Source organism: Mustela lutreola, chromosome 1 (genome assembly GCF_030435805.1).
Source record: "Mustela lutreola isolate mMusLut2 chromosome 1, mMusLut2.pri, whole genome shotgun sequence".
In the NCBI taxonomy this organism is placed as follows: domain Eukaryota; kingdom Metazoa; phylum Chordata; class Mammalia; order Carnivora; family Mustelidae; genus Mustela; species Mustela lutreola.
In genome coordinates, this window is record NC_081290.1 from 285081335 (window position 1) to 285099673 (window position 18339).

An 18339-nucleotide genomic window follows, 5' to 3' on the forward strand; every position below is an offset into this window, starting at 1 on the left:
GGGAGACAGAGGCACAGCTGGGAGGGTCCCCTAGCGTAGCTCCCCTCCAGCCTCTGGTCCCGTGGTCTCTGCTTCTGGACGCAGAGGTGTCAGCCAGAAGCTGTCTGGGCCCCTGTGAACTGAAGGGCTGACCCAGGGCGGGAGGGTGGGGTGCAGTGGCCTGACCATTCAGGAGGAGGCCTCCGGTAGAAGGGAGGACAGAATCCTCCAGAAGACCTCCAAGGCCTGGGCACCCAACCTGGCCTTGCCCCTAACCCATTCTATGACCCTGGGCGCATCCTGGCCCCTCTGGGCCCTTCGGTGTCCCCATCAAACTGGAACCTGGGCTCGGCTGCGCTGCGGTGCCCGGCAGGTGAGCGGTCAGTGGGTTACAGGTGGTTTATTTCCATAGATTTGCACACGCTGGAAAAGCCTCCGGGCCCTTGCCACTCCCTCCTCCCCCACCGAGGCTAGGTGCCCCCGACATGAAAGGGAAGTAATACTGAGGGGCAGAGAAAGATGCAGTTTGTGGGGTTGGGGGGCTGAGGGCCCCCCAATCCCTGGCACGTGCCACCTGGGCCCCTCGCGTCCATGAATAAATAACTCAGGGCCATCCGAGTGCGGGCCTCACTCTTCGCTGTCCAACTTGAGGCTGATGCTCCGGGCCTTGCCTCTGGCCAGGGTGGTGGGCGGTGTCCCCGGGCCCTCCCGCTCCACCTGGCTGGGGCCCCTGGAGCGAAGCAGCTGGCTCTGCTTGCGCAGGAAGTCCACGGGGGCAGCCCCGCCGTAGCTGCTCTTGGCCAGGGCGGCCCTGGAGGGTCCCGTGGGGGCATGAGGGTGGGAGCCTGCCTCCAGCTGGCCCAGGTGGGCTACGTAGCCATCTGACAGGAACTGTGGGCAGAAGTGGGCAGGGATGAGGGCATGGCTGGTCTCAGACTCACATGCACCCCTTGCCTGTGGACCCCCCACCCCCACCCCACGCAGGCTCCAGGGGCAGTGCTGGCAGCATTCTAGGCTGGGCACAGTCTGACCCAGAGCCTCCTCTCAGCAGCTGGAACCCCAGATTGGCAGCCAGAGCGCCCCGGCTTTCCTCCTCGCTCTGCGCCTCTCTGGCCTTCAGTTTCCTGAGGTCTTGGCGGGAAAGAACAGCAACTGACATTCAGTAAGCGCTTGCTTTGTTCCCAGCCCTGGGCATATTTTGTGATGTCCCTGAGAGCTGGGGAGCTTGGTACCAGTCCAGCATTTCCGTTCTACAGACAGGAAATTGGGGCTCACAAAGCTCAAGGTCCATGCCCAGGGCCAAGCCAGAGGGAACCTGCGCTCAAGGTCTTGGACACACTCCACCTCTGTCATCCATCCTGGCCTGCCCAGCAGCTCCAAGCTGTTCACGTCCCTGTCCTAGGAGGAGCCCAGTCCCCTGAGGCCAGCTGGCTCTTTTAGAGTGGTCCCCTCATAGCACAGGTGGTCCTGGTGGCCTGGGACCCAGGCTCTGCTGCCCGCCGACAGCCCAGTCCCAGCCTTCCCTGGGCCCTCACCTGGCACTGAGCTTGCAGCTTCCGCACCGCGCGGCCCACGATGTAGGTCTGGCTCGGGGGCAGGCCCAGCGCTGCATACACGGCCACATCTTTGGGGGATCCATAGCCAGCTACAATGTTCAGTTCCACCTGTGTTGGGAGAGGCCAGTCAACCATCCTGGTGCATCCGCCAGGCCTCCGGAGTTAGAGGGTATTGAGGGTGGGAGTGGTCGGACAGAGGCGGGGCCACAGGGTCCCATCATCAGGTCCCTGAGCTAGCCGAGTGGGTGGAGAGGACTAGGGGCTTCTCAGACCACTAGGAGGCGGGGCCATAGGGCCTTCTCCAGCCAGTTAGGGTCCCCGGCCGTGAGGGTGGGACCGGGTGGGCTTCTGCAAGTCCTATTGCCCAGGGAGGGGGCGGAGCCGGGCCCTCCCCTCCCCCTTCCCTTTCCCAGCCTCACCTCCTGCACCAGGCTCTGCAGAAACATCGCCTTTTGGCGCAGTGGGTCGTGGGTGAGGCCATCACAGAAGGAGACAACGCCGTGAGGAAAGTTGTGCTGCGACAGCCAGGCCACCACGCGGTGCTTCTGCATGTCCGGCCGGCCGGTTACGTAGACGATCAGGTAGCCGGCGTCCTGCCAGTGCCTGCAGGATGGGGTGGAGGTCAGCTCCACCGGCGGGGGTGCGGGGGTGCAGCTGGTCACCGCAGCCAGCGTGGGGGCGGGGGGGTGTTGCTGCTCCTACCTGACCACGTCCACAGCGCCGGCGCGCACCTTCGGGTCACTGCCCATGATGGAGACGCTGGCAGTGAAGGAGCCGTCAATGCTGAAGACCACAGCCTCGGTGCCGCGGGCCACCACGGTCAGGCAGCACTCGGCGTACGTGTGGTCGCCCCTGTGGCCCACGTATGGGGTGAGCGGCATGGGGCGGGCGAGGCTCGGCAGAGCCCCAGCCCGCGGAAGCCCGGCCCGCCCGGCGCTCACCTGACCACCATGCGCACCGGGTAGACGCCGATGCCCAGCGCGCGCTCGAGGGGCACTGGGAAGGTGAGGCGGCCGGAGCTGTTCGTGACCTCAGTGCCGAAGTGGATCCACTTGCCTGACAGTGGCTGTGTCATGATGTAGACGTCCACCTGATGGGGAGAACAGCCCGTGGGCCTCAACCCCACGCACCCCCGGACCCTGAGCGGAGGAGGGTCTGGGCGGGCTGCCGTCGGGGGTGGAGGGACCAAGAGTTCCTGTGGGCGAGGTCGGCTCGACAGGCGCGGGTGCGCCCGGGCCCAGGCCGCTGTGTCCTGACCTTCTCTCCCGTGAGCGTCACCACGTCCAGGGGCCCGTACATGAAGCGCCCGTTCAGCACCTGGGGGCGGCCCTCGCACACGACCGTGTCGCTTGCCCGGTGGTTGGAAGTGACGTTCTGGCGGGAGGAGACGGCGTGAGCCCGCAGCCCAGCCCGGACCGGGATGCCGGAGGAGCTGTTGTGGGGGACCCGCGCCCAGGCAGGGGCGAGGCCCAAGTGGTGGGCGCTTTTCCGACCCGACCTGAGGTCGGGGATGCGTGTCAACTGCGGCTCCCAGGGGACGGAGCCGTGACAGGGCGGGATTCAGAGGGTCAATAAGGTTCGGTAGGAGAGCGGAGATCCGATGTCCCAATTCCCGAAGGAAGGGGAGGAGATTCCCAGTCTCCAGGGGCGGGGCCGAGGCTCGAGGAGGCGGGGCCAGGACTGCAGAGGGAGGGGCAGCACCTGGGAAGGTGCTGGGCGGGGATGTTGCGGAGAGACAGCAGGGTCTGGCCGCTCAGGACGTGAGGGGCAGGGCACATACCCGGATCTTGACCTGCGTGCGTTTGCGCTGCCACTTCTCCCTGGGGAAGGCCGGGCTGTAGATGGACGGCTCCTCGCATTCCGTCAGCTGCGGCTGCTCCTTCTCGATCACCTGTGCACGTGGGGCCACGTGAACAGGGAACCTGGGGCTGCGCCTCCCCTGGCCCACGGCTCCCCTGGTCCAGTTCTCATCTCCCACCCCGTATCCCCGAGCCCACCTGGCGCAGGATGAAGGCCACCACATCAGCCGACTCCCAGTAGCTGGCGTGGAAGAGGTGGGGCAGCGTGACCGTGGGGAAGGCGGTGAGCGCCTCGGGGCAGTAGAGTGAGTAGTCAATCCGCTTCGTCCCCCACCAGCGCTCGAGGACTGCACGGCCACGTTGGGCAGTGAGTCAGGGGTGGCCTCCCACCTCGTGCCCACGTGTCTGGCCCCCGGGTGCTCTTTCCTCCCTCCTTCCTGCCAAGCCTGCTCTGTGCCAAGTCCAAGGTTGGGTGCTAGGGCCCTCTCATCCCAGGGCAAGGGTGTTTCAGCTGGGCTTCCGGAGGTAGAAGTGTCACCCCGGTGGCAGGGTGGCTGGTTGACTTACTCTTAACCACCTCACTGGTGGTGCTGGGGGCAGCTGGCTGGGCGGGTGGATCGGAGCCTAACTCACTGCCCTTCCAGAAGGCACCACTGGCAGAGGTGGGTGTTGAGGGCACCAGCATCTCCAGCTCTTCCAGAAAGAGGCCTGAGTGTGTCTGCAGAGTGTCAGCTAGAGGAGATGGGCCAATATGAGCCGCGGTCCCAGCCGGGCTGCCCTCCTGTCTTCCCACCTAGGGCTTCCAAGGCAGCTGGGCCCCCCACACTCCACCATCTCCCCTGCCAGCCCTTCCCAGTCAGGTCTTGGCTGAGGCTGAAGTGCCCCACAATTAGGTGGAAATGAAGAGTGGGGGCCTTGTCTCCTCTTAGCTCCCGCTGACGGCCCATTTGTATTCCTTTCAGAACGTCTGCTTCTACCACTCCAACACAAGCCTATTTGTCTTGTGGGGCCACATGGGTACCCACTCGCATGCCTATGGGTATGTGCCCCACAATGATACATGAACACAAGTGTATATGGATAAGCTGTGCACCCCTCCACGCAGATCCGGCAGTCCCCCTCACTGCAGCCGCTCCCAGACACTAGCTCCCCAGCGCCACCGGCTCCTCTCTCTAGCCCAGCCATCCCTACTGCCCCCTGCTCCTTGGCAGAGAATGTCAGAGGGTCTTGGGGATCCAGACCTCCCAAAGGGCCTCTGTGGTCTGGGGATTGGTGACATGAGAGCTCATCAGTGATGGAGGAACCAGCTCATGTCTTCTTGGGGGAGGGGAGTCCATTCCCATCGCTCTCGGTTGCTGCCCCCGCTTCTCCCCTTTATCTTGGCCGGGGGCATACCCAACAGCAGGGATGAGCCATCTCCCAGGGGAAACTTCTGGTAGCGGGGCACGGCCAGTGGGGCGATAGCTTGGAACTTGGGGGCCAGCAGGGGCTCAAGGCGGGAGGCGCAGGGGTCGGCCGCGTGGAAGAGGTTGTAGATCTGCTCACAGGCCGGGCGCATCTGGGCCACTGGAACCCAGAAGATGAAGGAAGGAGGAGGTTCAGCTGGGCATACTGGGAGGCAGGGGGTGTGGGACGCAGCACCTGATGGGCTATGTGACCCAGAGCCAGCACTTTCCAAACTGCACTCCCCCGGAGGTTACCAGGGTCCGGGGAAAGTGACACAGGGTGTCTCAGCTAAGAAGAGATGAGACCCTTTATCTGCCGACGTGATTCGGGATGACGTATTTCCCCTGCCTGTCAGAGCCCTTCTCAAGTGGAGCATCGTGAATGGGCTTGAGTCCCTCCTGGTACACTTAGGGAAACTTGGCCTTGGCAAGTCCCTTCTTTCTGGGCCTCAGGTTCCCCTTCTCTAGCCAGCATCTTAGTTGGTACAGTGGGGTGTGGCAGTACTGCCAGCATCTCACGGGGAACAAAAGAGCTGGGGGGGCAGATGGAGGAGAAGGTGCGGCTCCCACCCCCAGCCCGAGGCGAGGGCTCACCCTCCAAGGCGGGCATCACGGTTTTGCGCAAAGCCAGCACCAGGCCCAGCGGGGAGCCAAAGAGGAAGAAGCCGGAGACCTTGAAGTCAAGGCGGGCAGCGCTGGTGGGGCCATCGGGAGCCTCAGAAGTGGCAGCAGGTGGGCAGGAGGCTGTGCTTGCCCGCCTGGGGTCCCCGGAGGAGGTGGTTGGGGGGGCTGCCTGCAGGCTGGGGCGGGGGGAGGGGTGCTCAGTGCCACTGCCTCCACAGCCCAGCACGAGCCCAGGGTGTGGGTTATGGCACAGACGTGTCACCTGTTCTGAGGGCCCTCGGGCTCAGGACTGGTCATGTCACTGGGGGTGCGCTGGGCAGGCAGGACTGAGGGTTCTGGGCTGGCCCGGCCCAGCCCTTCCACCCCATCTGCCAGGGGGTCCCGCACTGGGCCGACCTCCGGGGAGAGCAGCTCATTGGTCTAGACAAAAATAGGGGACAGAAATATCCTTAGGGTTGGAGGTGATTCAATTTCTACTGATTTGGAAGTGAGGAGAGAGGCTTGGGGGTTGGACAGGGCCTCCAGGAAAGAACTCGGGGCAGAGCCCAAGAGGGGACAGCACAAGGCAGCAGGGGAGCTGCCTGAAGAGAAGTCATTTTGCGGGGGACAGAGACCTAGAGCTGGCGAGACACCCGCCTCCCAAGCAGGCAGGGCTCGGCCCCACTGACCATGCTCCCACGGCGGCTGCTGCCCCGGCTCCCCGTGCCCACGCTGGCACTGTGGCAGAGGGCGTCGAAGCCCAGGATCCCACCGACGCCGTCTCCAATCAGCACCACCTGCGCGGGGAGAGTGGCGCCCTCAGGAGGGGCTGCAGCCGAGGCCGGCAGATGGGGGGGCTTCAGCAGCAAGCTTCCCAGGGACATCCCTAAGGCCTGACCTGCCCGCAGAAGCCAGCCCCCTCAGCTGAGCGCAGGAAGGCAGCATAGGCCTGGTTGGTGCGGGCGATGACAGTGGCCACAGCGCCCTGGTATCGGGAGGACGAGGTGGCCAGCAGTGGCAGCGCAGCCAGTGGAATGTGGTCCTGGGAGCGGGACAGGCTGTCGCCGTCGTGGCTGTAGGGGCTCAGGCTGTGGGAGGAGGGGTGGTGGGTGGGTGGGAGGGCCGCTAGCCCCTCCACTGCCCCCCTCCAAATCCCCTTGGCCTGGTGGCAAGTCCTAGCACTGTGGGGAGCCTTTGTGGGAAGCAACAGCACCCAAGGGGCCCTTGTGATGGAACCATTGACTAGAAACTGGAGTTGGGCTGGGTGGGCGACGGGCCCAGTGGTCGGCTTCCTGGCCTCCTCCCCCTTTCCTCGTGGGCCCTCTTTGGTCCCGGGAGCCCCATGCGATCTGCACCTTGGAGACCCTGGCTGCCCCCCACCCTTCAACCCCTGACCAGTACTTGGAGACAAGGGCATAGGCAGCAGCGCAGATGGGTGGGCAGGGCACCAGACGCAGTGCCACGTGGCCCAAGGCCTCGGGGAAGTGGACTCGTGTGACAGCCTCAAAGGCCAGGCTCAGGGTCTGCACGTCTGCCTGCTTAGAGTTGGCATCTCCGGGGCCCGAGTCCAGGATGTTGCCGCTGTGCAGGATGAGGAAGAGGGCGTGCACTGCGCATGCCTCGGCCCCCAGCTCCCCGGCTCCGTCTGGGCCCTGTGGGGGCACAGTGGGGTGCCAGGTGTGTCAGACCAGTAGCCTGCCTGGTGGGCAGGGAGGGGCAGAATGCAGATGTGGGGTAGCTGACCAAACTCACCTCTGAGTCCCTGGGTGCTCGGGCCCCATCCCCAGTGTCTTTGGTGGCCTCAGTTCCAGGGTCTGTAGGACATGGGGAAGCGAGGGAAGGAGGCTGAGGCACCTGTGGGGTTCCCTCCGTGTGGCACTCCCTGTACCCCTGCTTCGCTGTCTGCCCAAGCAACCCCCCCATCTTCCTCTGTCCTCCCTCATCAGGCTCTCATGGGTCATTTCACATTTCTGGGCCTTTGCACATGCTGGTCCTGCTACTCTCAGGGACGCCTCTCCCCACAGTGCTCTAATCCTGCCCTGTCCCATACAGTAGCCACCAGCCACGTGTGCCTATTTAAACTGAAATAAATTAAAATGCAATACAGTACAAAATTCTGCGCCTTGGTCTCACTAGCCACATTTCAAGTACTTAGAAACCACATGCGGCCAGTAGCTAGAACATTTCCATCATTGCAGAAAGTTCTGTTAGACAGAGCTAGTCCAATCCTTCAAAATCCCGCCTAGACGGGGTGCCTGGGTGGCTTAGTTGTTATGCGCCTGCCTTTAGCTTAGGTCATGATCGCAGGGTTCTAAGTTCCAGCCCTGCATCAGGCTCCCTGCTGGGCGGGAAGCCTGCTTCTCCCTCTCCCACTCCCCCTGCTTGTGTTCCTTCTCTCTCGCTGTCTCTCTCTCCGTCAAATAAATAAAATCTTAAAAAAAAAAAAAAAAATTCCCGCTTAGACATCACCTCCCACGTGAAGGCTTCCTGGACTCCAGATTAATTCCTTCATGTTTTGGGCTCTGTCTGAACTTGGAATACAGTCTAACCATCCGTCTGTCCACCCCTCCTCCACTCACTATGAGCACCCTCTCTGGACTGACTTTCGATTCAGGACCCCGTTAAGCTTAAGATCGCGTGGCTCTCTGAGCGTCCAAGGCATACAGGGTGCTGGTGGCCGGCAGTCTTTACCTGGTGTCCCCTCGGCCTCCACGGGGGAGGCGAAGGCGTCGATGAAGTCGTTGGAGTTCCACTTGGTCATCTCCTTGGGGAAGACCTCGTCACTGTCCGAGAAGCCTTCTGAAAGGACGAGGGGCTGTGTCACGGGGCAGTGGCAGCCACTCAGGGACACCCCCACCCCCGGCAGGGCTGTGGTGCTGACCATGGGCATCAAAGAACTCGTCCTCGGAGCTGTTCTCGGAGTCCCGGGCGATGTTCTGCATGCGCCACTCAGACAAGCTCTGGGGAGACACGCCCCCTGCAGGGCCATATCCCCTCAGCCTGGGCCTCCGGCCTGAGGGTGGCTCCTTCCCGCCTCTGGGCCCCAGCCTCACCTCCGTGCTGGGATGAGTAGGAGGAACGGGAGGAGGAGGACCACTGCTTGCCGAAACTGGCATCAGGTGAGCCGTCGGGGCCGGAGGGTGCCTCAGGCCCGTCGGGGGTGCCAGCATGGCTGGCCGCAGCCCGGGCCTCAACACTAGGCTTCCCCGGGGCCTGGGCCTCCGGCCCCTCACTGCTTGAGTTGCATTTGGCCATGCGCTGTGCCAGCATGCGGGCGGTCTCTTCCTCCAGCGCCCGGATGTCAGCCATGCTCAGCTCTGTCCATTCATCCTGCCAGCACCAGGCCTGGCGGTGGGCCCGTAACATCACCCGCCGCAGACCTGCAAGTGCCCAGGCATCAGAACCATAGCCCTCCCCCCGAGTGTGAGTTTCCCTGCCGCTGCCACGGGGTAGCCACAAGCCCAGTCCTCTACACTGGTGATGGCTGCCCTGGGCACACTACCCACCCGGAGCCATAAAGTAGGGCAGGGTGAGGGCCCTCTGGGAGATGGGAATAGAAACTGGCGCATTTGTCTTCTGGCTCCACCCCCTCCCTCCATCCCTGCCTCTTTTATCCCTCTGGACACCCCAGCTCTGAGCACAAACCCAATGCCGACCACCTGGGAAGCTGGGGCCAAGGCTTCTTGCTGCCTTTCTCACTAGCTGCCTGCTGACTTCTTCAGAGGAGCTGACAATTAGGCATTAACAGTTAATGAAATTGTTGATAGTTAATGAAGGTGTTAATAGTTAATGGAAGTGTTGGCACTTAATGAAGTTTGTAGTGAAAGATGATACCCATTCTGGGATATTTTCATCTGAAGCAGAGGAATAAAGTTAGAAACTTCAATACCTAGGAGATAAACTAATAATGGTTGGATTATAATTAGAAACTTCTGGAAGGAAATCGATCAGAATCTTACCAGCGGTTCCATGTGGGTGATTTCATTTTCTTATTTGTGCTTTCTGGTATTTTTACAAATGCAAGCCATGGAGCCTCTACTATTCTCTAAGCTAAATTTCCTCATCTGGTTTGTAAAATGGGACTAGTGGTTCTTACCTTGCAGGGGTGTCATGGGGGTTAAAGAAATCCTGGCAGGATTAAGTGATTAGCCAGGCCCCTCCCATGTTGTGGACGGTTCTTAATGCCTGTTCTTAATGCCTGGCCCAGCCTCCTGCTCGCTCATAGAAGGGAGAACTAAGGTGCAGAGACCTGAAGCGGCTCACTGGAGGTCCCATGGAGCCCAGACCCCTGGACGCCCCATCTGAGGATTTCCCTACCAGCAGGCGGTCCACTGTCAGAACTGGGGTATAGGGCGGGGCTGAGCTGCAGGCACTGTAGGGTTAGAAACAGGACTCCTGGATCCAGGGCCAGAGCATGGGGCCATGGGAGCTGGGAGTGGGAGGGACCCCAAGAATGATGGCAGAGCCCCAGGCTTAGGCTGTACTTGTGTGTGTTGCTGGTTAGGGCTGCTGACCCTTTTGACAGCTTCTAAGTCTCCCTTGATCCACAGAACATTGGAGAACCCTGGAAGCTTAAGGGATGAAAAGCAGCCTCTCTGAATGTCAGAGCCCGCGTGGACCTCAGAGGTCATGTCCCCAGCTTCTTGCCCTCCTGACTCTTACCTATGCCTCAAGGCCAGGTCCCCCTGAACCCCAGCTGGGCTGGCCTGCTCCCTTCTGTTTCAGTGCAATATCGGATGGAAATGATGCCTTTTTGTTTCTGCGTCCCCAGTAGCCTGGGATCATTCCTGGCTCAAACACAGGGCGTGGGGGTCTGGTGCGTGCTGGGCCAAGGGAGCCTCCTACAGCGGGGTGCTCACCAACATCGTGGATGAACTGCTCGATCTTGGCCTGCATGCCCCAGTAGCGGAACTCAACCTTGCACAGCTTATAGGCACACATGAGGGGCCCTGTTTGGGCCGCTGTGCGCGCCCAGTCATCAGCCAGCGGTCCTCGGCCGGTCTTGGCCGAGCGATACAGCCGAGGGTCCTCTTCTGCTTTGTACTCTCCTGGGGCCACTGCATCCCGCACGATGTCTATGGTGTCTGCGTGGGGGGGGGGGTGAGTTCCAGTGGCACTGGGTCACACCAGCCCCCTCCCCGCCTTCCCTGCCCTGGGATGGGGAGGGCAGCCTTCCATGGCCAGGAAGCCGAGGCCAGGAGAGAGCCTGTGACTTGTCGGGGGCTGCCCACTGAGGTGGCAGGTGGCCTGAGAGGGGCTTCGGAGTCCCCCCCACTGGCCCCGGGCCTCACCCAGGATGCGCTGTCTCCTCTCAGCTCCACTCAGGTTGAAGACGTTGGGCTGCTGCCCACCATCAGGCAGGTAATAGGTCTCTATTTCAATGGAGAATTTCTCCACAAAGGGGCAGGTGTACCTGGGCACAGGGCAGGGGTCATGGTCACTACTGTGCCCACCAGGGCTGCTCTCCTTCTTGTCACTCCAGGCCTGCGCTCCCCCCACTCACCGTGTTCGGGTGTAAGGGTAGGCATTCCAGGATTCCTCTTCCACTTGCAGGGCAGCCTTGGGCAGCAGTGCCCGGAACCAGCCTGGGATGTGGGAGCCCACGTGGTACACCTTGTGTGTGTACTGCCCACTGCCGCCGGGCCCATCGGTGTAGGGCCGGTTGGCCAGGATCTCCACTCCACTGCCCTCACCGCTGGACTCCTCCCGGCTCTTTTTCTGCACCAGGGAGGGGGGAGCGGGCAGAGCAGAAAGGGCAGCTCAGCCCCCCTGCTGAGCTCCCTGCGGTCCCCAGCTCAGCCTGGCCCCCTGCACAGTGCCAGAGCCCTAACCCCACCCTTTCCACCTCCCCGAAACCCGACCCTGGTCCGCTGCAGTTCCCGGGGGGGTCAGGACCACAGCTGCTGTCCAGTCCTCCATGGGGCCTGCAGCCCGGCACTCATTCACGCATCTGCTCTGTTCTAGGCATATTGGGATTACATTAACTAGGACCTGCTGTTGAGGACCAAAGATCCCTGCCTGTCCTGTGGGACTTCCGTCCCAGTGCAGAGAGGAACTTAACAGAAGCCAAGGACATGGTATGTTAGAAGGGGTAAATGTTATGGGAAGAAGGAAGTGTCGGCTAGGGTCAGGGATATCGGGTTGGGATTACGATTATGACAGGATGATCAGGGAGAGCCTCACGGAGAAGATAACGTGATCTGACAGTATGAATGTAATATGAGTTGAAGTGGGGGAGGTAGATGTGGGGTGCGGATGGGGGCTGGGGGGAACTAGTCCAGGCGGGGGGGGGGGGGGATGCCAACAGAAGCTTCTGAGGCAGGAGTGTGCCTCCTGTGCTCCAGGGGCAGCAAGGAGGCCCTAGAGGGTGGCCTGGAAGAATCCAGGACAGTAAAGGGGATCTGCACTTCTCTGAGAACCTGACCCCAGTCCCCTCCCTCTCTGGGACCCCAATACCAGCTCCCGCCACACCCCTTGTAGCTTAAGAGCACTCATATCCTGCCCGTTTATAGCTCCGGAGCCTGAACTCGGCCCACTCAACCCTCTGAGGCCAGATCCTGGCCGTTTTGCCTCTTGAGACCCTAACCCTCATTTCTGGGGAACACAGGCCTCCCGAGGCCCTGGACCGTTTTCCCTCCCTGAGAGCCCGCCTCCCTGCATTCTTCTTCCCAAGCCTGGACCCTATCTCACCCTCTTGGGTCTCTGCCTGCCCCTCTCTGTCACAGTTTTGGGGTCTGACCCTCATTCCCATCTCCCTGACCACCAGGGGTTGTAAGGATCCTGCACCCTCTGGAGACCCCCCTCCCAGGCTTCTCTACCACCTGGCGCCCTTCCTGGCTCCCTGCCTCTCATTCTTGCCTGCTCATGCACTCCTTTCCCTCCCGCAAGGGGTTACGATTCTAAGGAGGATTAAAGGAGATCAGAAGTGGGCTGAGCATCAACCAGGGGCCAAGCACTTGGGGGATGGGGAGGCACCGCTAGGCCCTTCTGCCCCTTTCCCCACAGCCGCCCCCTCCCCACCCCCTGCACTGGAAGGGGGATTTCTCTGTACTCCCCTAGGCTCTGAGTCCTTGCAAGCCCCAGAGCGGGGTTGATGGGGGTTGAACTGGGCCCACCCGTCGTCCCAGGTGCGGCCTGCGCGCGCCTGCCACTACCCCATCATGAAGTGTGGCCCCCTTGGTCTCCTGCTTCCCACGTCCTCACCTGGATCATGTAGAGCTGGGCCACCTGGTACTCATCCAGGCTCATGGGCAGCAGAATGTGGTACTCCTTGATGAGCATCCTGAAGGTGCTCGGCCGGCCGCGCGCGGCCTCCGCTCCGCCTGGCGCAGGGCACGGCGCGGCAGTCAGTGCGGGGCGGCGGCGCGCGGCCCCGAGCCCTGCGCACGGGCCGGAGGGCTCGGGCCGCGGGACCCCATGCCTGGGCCCGTTACCGGGGAGGCAGAGGCGAGCCCAGCGCTGCCGCTAGCGCCGCCGGGGACCGCGAGCCGCAGCGAGGCTGAGCGCTGACCTCTTTTCCGCGCAGCCCCCGTCCCCCGCCCGCCCGTCCCCATGGCAACCGCGCGCTGACGCGGGCCCCCCGGAACGGCGGGCGCGGGCCGGCCGGCTAACGGGCCACCTTCGCCTCTCCAGCGGCGGCCGTGGCCCGAGCCCCCTCCAAATCTCTCGGGGACCCACCCCCAGGAGCCACCGTTCCCTCCTTCCTGGCCCGCCTTCCACGACCAGCCCCTGGGGGTCCGCCCCCTGCACCCCGTTTCCCCTACTTGGCGGGGTCGCATGTCCCCCACTCTCGGACAACCATTTAGAACCTTGGCCCCCGGGGTGTCTCTCCGCAGAGCAGTTCCGTGCGCCCCTCCTCTGAGCGTCTGTCAGTGTTCCCCACCCCTCGCATCTGAACCCACCTTCCAGGACCACATAACTAACCCCTCCGACCCCCAGATCTGCCTTCCCTATCCTGGCCCGCAGCCCAGTCCTCGACTTCCCCTCCTCAGCATCCTTCCTGGACCCCTGGCACTCGTCTATGCAGCTACCCCATCATCCTTCCCGGGGTTGACCCCTCTTCGGGCTGAGGCAAGAGTGGCTCCACTGGGTATCCCACGGGCCCCCACCCTGGGAGACCCGCTCCGTCCACCTGCGCCCCGGTTCCGCTGCGGGCACCCCTCCACCTCCCCACCTCGCACCCAGCGAACAGGCGAGAGGCCCCATTGTCCCCACTTCCCTCTGCTCCCCGGCGTCCCCGTCCCCTGCCGTGCTCTTGGCCCGCCCGCCAACGTCCCGGCTCACCTCTAGTTTAGGGCGGGCACCCCTCACCCGGTACGGGCGGGGGCGGACGGGCCGTGGTTCGGAGCCCGGAGCGCCCCCGGCCCCAGCCTCGGGTTCCAGCAGTGGCCGGACCCTCTGGAGGCGCAGCGAGGGCCCATGGCCCCGACCTTCCTCCGGGTCCGCCCGCCGGCGCCCCTGCCGGCCCTCCCCGAGGCCCGCCGCGTCACTGCGGCCGCCCCGCCCCTTTCCTGGGCCCGGCTGGCCCTCCCCCCTCCTGCGGGGTCCCGGCGGCCCCGCCCGCGGCGGCGGAGGAGGGCGGCCCCCGCCTTCCTTCCCCAAGCCGGCCGGGGAAGAGGCAGTTCTCCGATCGCTGACGCTTTTTTACTCCCTCTACTCTGGGATCCCCTAAGCTCTCATAGTTCCCTTCCCCACCCTCGCCCAGCCCCGCCGGGGGCCATGGAAATATGGCAGGACCCCACCCCCATTCTCCCCAGCCCTCGAACCTGAGACCCAGGGTAGGGGAAATGCCCCAGCCCGCAAAGTCTGGCAAGAAGTCGCTGGTCTAAGGCTTGCCTCTTCTGAGGGGCCGGGGTTCCAGTGCCCCAGGCTTCTAGGGTCATTCAGCTACACATTCAGGCAGAGAGTTGCAGTCACTCTGAATCCTCGGTCTGGCCCCTGAATGGGGCCCCATGACTTCCCACTGATGCCTTCCGGGTCCACAAGTCTGGCCAACCAGACCCCGGGCAAAGGCTGAGACACCTGAGGGCTGGGCTCATTGGACCACACCCAGCCAGCTAGTAGGTGCTGGGATGGCAGTACCGAGCTGGGTCTCACCCCTGCTGGAAGCCAGTCCTCTCCCCTTGGCTCTGCTTCCCACGTGCTGGGGAGAAGGAGGCAGCAGTACCCCCTCTCCTCTGAGAGGTCAGGATGTATTCAGAGCCTCCCAGGGCTGACTCGGAGTTTAAGACGTTAGGGCATTAAGGCATGTGAGGGCCTGCCTTATATGAACTGACATTTCCACCCTGCCGAGCATGACTGCCAATCCAAAGAACCCTCCAGGCCCAGGCTGGCCACAGTGCCCTCCAGCTGTGGAGGCTGCAAAGGCCTTGCGCTGCCCCCTGGTGGCAGCACGTGTAGGAGGGGACGGCTCTCAGCTACTGGAGCTCAGCCCCTTTCCACTAAAAACTGGGAAGGCTGAGGGCTGGAGCCGGGCAGGGTCCCCACCCAAGTCAATGGAAAGCAAGGGCCGGGCAAGGCCAGGCTCAGGGACCCTCTCTCTCCCACCACTGCACCGCCCCTTTCCCCTCCCGGAGTTTCCCCTTTCCCAATTTCTTCCTGGCTGAGAAGTACCACACTCAGAAAGACTAAGAGGTAGAGAGAACAACTCCAAATTATCTTTTATTTATACAAAAAGGGTGTGTTTAGCAAAAGACACTGAAAAAAGAGTCGCTATGGCCCAGGAAACAAGGCAGGGAGGTGACAGGCCTTCGGAGGCCCTGCTCGGGGAGGAGTCTGGGAAAAGTGGTGGAAGTCCTGGGTAAGTGCTGAGTGGTGGGGGCCACAGAAAGAGCAAGCTCCAGCTGGATCAACACTGTTGGCAGGTCATGGGTGGGGCTCACAGTGACCTCGCTGCTGACTCTTGATAGAGTCCCAATCAGTGCTGTGGACTGGAGTGAGAGCCGCCCCCTCGTTCCTGGAGGGCACCCACCAAGGGACACAGGACAGGAAGCCCAGGTTGGGAAGTGCAACTCGGGGTGAAGGCCAGGGAGAAGCAGGTGCTCTGCAGTGGCCAGGAAAGGTCCAGACGCGGTGGCGGACTTGCGTCCTGTTACGTGCGGGCGTTCCGCTCTGTCTCTGCCAGGCACTCTCTGACTAGGGCCCGGGCATGGATGATGCCTGAGGTGGGGGCGGGCAAGGAACATGCAGCGACCCTCCACAGTCCTACCCCCACCCTCCAGAGGAAGACCCCTCCCTCCTCACCTCCTCCCTGGTCCTCACCCCAGGACCAGGACTATAATCTAATGAGGGACCCAGTGAAAAGAGCGGTTTGGCTAATCCTTAAATCTAAAGACAAATGTCCTGGTCCTTCCCCGAAAACTGACTCAATTTTAATTCCATTCTAGACACTGCTCTGGATAGTGGACACTGGCTCTCGTCTAGGCTTGGCTCAAGTGGCCTCCAGATGTCCTTCCTTCCCTGAGGAGCGACTGTCCTGTTAGCTTCCCGAACAGGGAGGGTGCAGGCCTCACTCACCTCTCTTCAGGCGCTCCATGGCGCTCTTGCTGCCGGCATAGGTAGGCCGGATCTCTTTGCCCATCTCCTCTATGACTGACAGCAGGTCTGTGTAGGTGCTCTGGGAGCCCTGGGCTCCGGGTGGCTTCATCGCCTATGTCAAAAGAGGACAGGGCGATGAGCTCGGGCCCCGAGGGGACCTCCAGTCCCCATCCATACGTAAACCTTCGCCCCCACTCACCTGCACATAGCCCATGGAGGGCGGTCCAAAGTCGTTAAACAGGGGTCTGAAAGGGGCAGCGGCTCCCGGCACCGAGCCCGATGGCGATGGGACACTTCCGGCTGCAACATTAGCGAGTAAGAGATCAGCGCGGGGCTGGGACGCCTCTCCCCAGCGTTCCAAGGCCCCGACCGGATTCGCCCGATTCCCTCCAAAGGGATGCTTCACTCCCGGCGCTCAACTTCAGGGACAAACCCCTCCCCCTGCGCTCCACCAACTAGCCCTTACGTGACCACGCCCACTTCACAGGCCAGCAAACTGAGGCTCCGCGAGGGTAGGCGGCAGGCCCGGGGGTGCAGAACTCGGGCCGTCTTCTCGTCGCGACCTCGACCACCGGGGCAGGCGAGCAGGGGCAGAGCTGGATCCTCACCTGTAGGTACCGGGGTGCCGGGCCCAGGGGTGCTGGAGCCGGGGGTGCTGCTGGGGGCGGGGGCGATGGGTTTGTAGGACATCCCCAACTCTTGGGTGCGGCGGACGCCGGCCGGCCGCTCCTCCGGGGTTGGCTGCTCGGCCGCTCAGCCGCGCTCTGATTGGTAAACCGGCCGCACGCCCCTGGTAAATAGAGCCCAGGCCGGAAGGGCGGGCGGGCACGAATCCTCTCTCACTCCCGATTGGTGCGTGAGGATGTCACTCGGGCCTCCTCATTGGCCAAGACGGACCCCAACAGGCCGCAACCGCTGCTGATTGGTCTTCGCCTTTCGGACCTCGCACCTGTCTGCTCCGGATTGGGCGGTAGGTGACGCCCTACGCAATTGGCGAGTTCGCGGTCCGGGCCGGCGCGCTCTCAATCCGATTAGTCCCAAGGCCCGAGAGGCGGGGCCTCGGAAGCCGGGACCCGGGTCTGGACCGCCGCGGTACGCGCGGAGGGCTCTTCCCGGCGCAGGCGCCGCCCTCACGTTTCGCTCGCGCTGCTTTGCGCGTCAGCTTCGCATCTCCTGGTGTCGGTCCAGCTGGGCCTGCTATCGCCGCCGCCGCCGAGCGCGCCTTTCCACAGCTCTGAGTGCCGGAGGACGCGAGGCTTTGACGTTCGGAGCCCTGCGTCTCACCCCGTGCGCTTTTACGTCACCTTTCACCGGTTCAGCACCCCTATCTCCGGTCTGCGCATGCGCCCTCCTGAAGCCTCCGTTTGTTCCTATGGCAACGGGTCGGTCGCCGACGCTACCGCCGCGCCTCTTCGCATTTGCCTCGTCCCTCGGTCCAGGCTGGGGTTGGGTCCGAGGGCGACCTCAGAGACCCCTCAAGCTGTCCCGCGAGACGCCGAGCCCGCGCCTCCTACGACAGCAGGAGCAGCTCACCTTCGCTGAATACTCGCCGCGCGCCGGGCCTGCACCGGGCGGTCCTGGGTGAGAGCGCCGGGTGATGGCTGGCGTCTCACAGCACCCCGCCCGCGGTTCCCCCTGGGGCACGTTACCCACCTCAGTACGCTTGCGTTTCCCCGTCTTCGAGATGCGGACGTTAATAATAACTATCTCGCAGGGTTGTTGTGTGGATAAACGAGTTCCTAAGAAGCTGTTTTCATTGTGCTCCTTTCTGGCCATTTCTCCATCCAGGCCCCTCCCCTCAAATTTCATTCCTCACGACCCCAGACCTTAGACTCTCTTCCAAACACTAACCCTTTCTCCCAGGCGACTTCTCGAAACTTCTCCGGCCTCGTGTGCCCTTCATGCCCCAGGTCTGTGCATTTCCCTCATCCCCAGGACGTACATTCATTCCTTCATTCATTCATCCAACGGGCATTGTCTTTCTTTCTTTTTTTTAAGATTTTATTTGAGAGCGAGCGAGAGCACGAGCAGGAGGGAGGAGCAGAGGGAGAGGGAGAAGCAGACTCCCTGCTGAGCAGAGAGCCTGATTCGGGGCTCGATCCCAGGACCCTGAGATCATGACCTGAGCTGAAGGCAGACAAGCTTCACTGACTGAGCCACCTGGGCGCCCCCGGCAGATATTTTCTGACTCCATCCTCCATCCCACGCCTTGTGCCGAGCACTGATGATATGGAAATAACCTGGCCACGGATTCTGTCCTCAAGGAGCTCCTAGTCTCAAGGAAGACTTTCGGGAAAGCAAAGACACACTGTCTTACTGGTAAGACTGAGACTGGTACAGGATGCATTGGAACCTAGAGGAAGGAGCCCGCTTGGTGACATCACAGGAGTCTTCCCAGGGGAGGTGGCATTCAGCTGGTGA

General features: G+C 62.5%; 2 protein-coding genes across 3 annotated transcripts; both read right to left on the reverse strand.

Moving 5' to 3' along the window:
- Positions 1 to 363: 363 nt before the first annotated feature.
- On the reverse strand, positions 364 to 13853 carry PITPNM1 (phosphatidylinositol transfer protein membrane associated 1). Its single transcript, XM_059149438.1, has 24 exons — positions 13666 to 13853; positions 12586 to 12704; positions 10886 to 11100; positions 10674 to 10795; positions 10242 to 10466; positions 8436 to 8762; positions 8264 to 8359; positions 8074 to 8181; positions 7135 to 7196; positions 6784 to 7034; positions 6281 to 6470; positions 6072 to 6179; positions 5666 to 5823; positions 5374 to 5579; positions 4730 to 4900; positions 3902 to 4066; positions 3533 to 3681; positions 3316 to 3426; positions 2793 to 2909; positions 2477 to 2625; positions 2238 to 2387; positions 1955 to 2138; positions 1515 to 1643; positions 364 to 870 (listed from the first exon to the last, which is right to left on the reverse strand). Exons 2-24 carry the CDS (start codon positions 12661 to 12663, stop codon positions 607 to 609), a joined length of 3735 nt encoding a protein of 1244 aa, XP_059005421.1. The 5' UTR covers positions 12664 to 12704; positions 13666 to 13853; the 3' UTR covers positions 364 to 606.
- A 1163-nt stretch (positions 13854 to 15016) lies between these two features.
- On the reverse strand, positions 15017 to 16853 carry CDK2AP2 (cyclin dependent kinase 2 associated protein 2). Of its 2 annotated transcripts, none has more exons than XM_059149474.1 (4): positions 16527 to 16853; positions 16118 to 16218; positions 15898 to 16030; positions 15017 to 15540 (listed from the first exon to the last, which is right to left on the reverse strand). In XM_059149474.1, the coding sequence occupies exons 1-4, from the start codon at positions 16606 to 16608 to the stop codon at positions 15473 to 15475; spliced, it is 384 nt and encodes a 127-aa protein (XP_059005457.1). In that variant the 5' UTR covers positions 16609 to 16853; the 3' UTR covers positions 15017 to 15472. The 2 variants fall into 2 exon arrangements, with proteins under 2 accessions (XP_059005457.1, XP_059005467.1); XM_059149484.1 differs by lacking the exon at positions 16527 to 16853 and adding an exon at positions 16385 to 16520.
- Between the last annotated feature and the right edge of the window lie 1486 nt (positions 16854 to 18339).

Excerpts from the sequence above, each read along its gene's own strand:
- PITPNM1 (XM_059149438.1), bottom strand. The coding sequence starts at position 12,663 with ATGCTCATCAAGGAGTACCACATTCTGCTGCCCATGAGCCTGGATGAG. Across the intron at positions 5,580-5,665 it reads CCCGAGGGCCCTCAGAACAG|CCTGCAGGCAGCCCCCCCAA; the intron begins GTGACACGTCTG and ends CCCCCGCCCCAG. Across the intron at positions 2,910-3,315 it reads GCACGCAGGTCAAGATCCGG|AACGTCACTTCCAACCACCG; the intron begins GTATGTGCCCTG and ends TCCTCCCGCCAG.
- CDK2AP2 (XM_059149474.1), bottom strand. The coding sequence starts at position 16,608 with ATGTCCTACAAACCCATCGCCCCCGCCCCCAGCAGCACCCCCGGCTCC. Across the intron at positions 16,219-16,526 it reads CGGCACCCCGGTACCTACAG|CCGGAAGTGTCCCATCGCCA; the intron begins GTGAGGATCCAG and ends CTAATGTTGCAG. Across the intron at positions 16,031-16,117 it reads CCTCCATGGGCTATGTGCAG|GCGATGAAGCCACCCGGAGC; the intron begins GTGAGTGGGGGC and ends CTTTTGACATAG.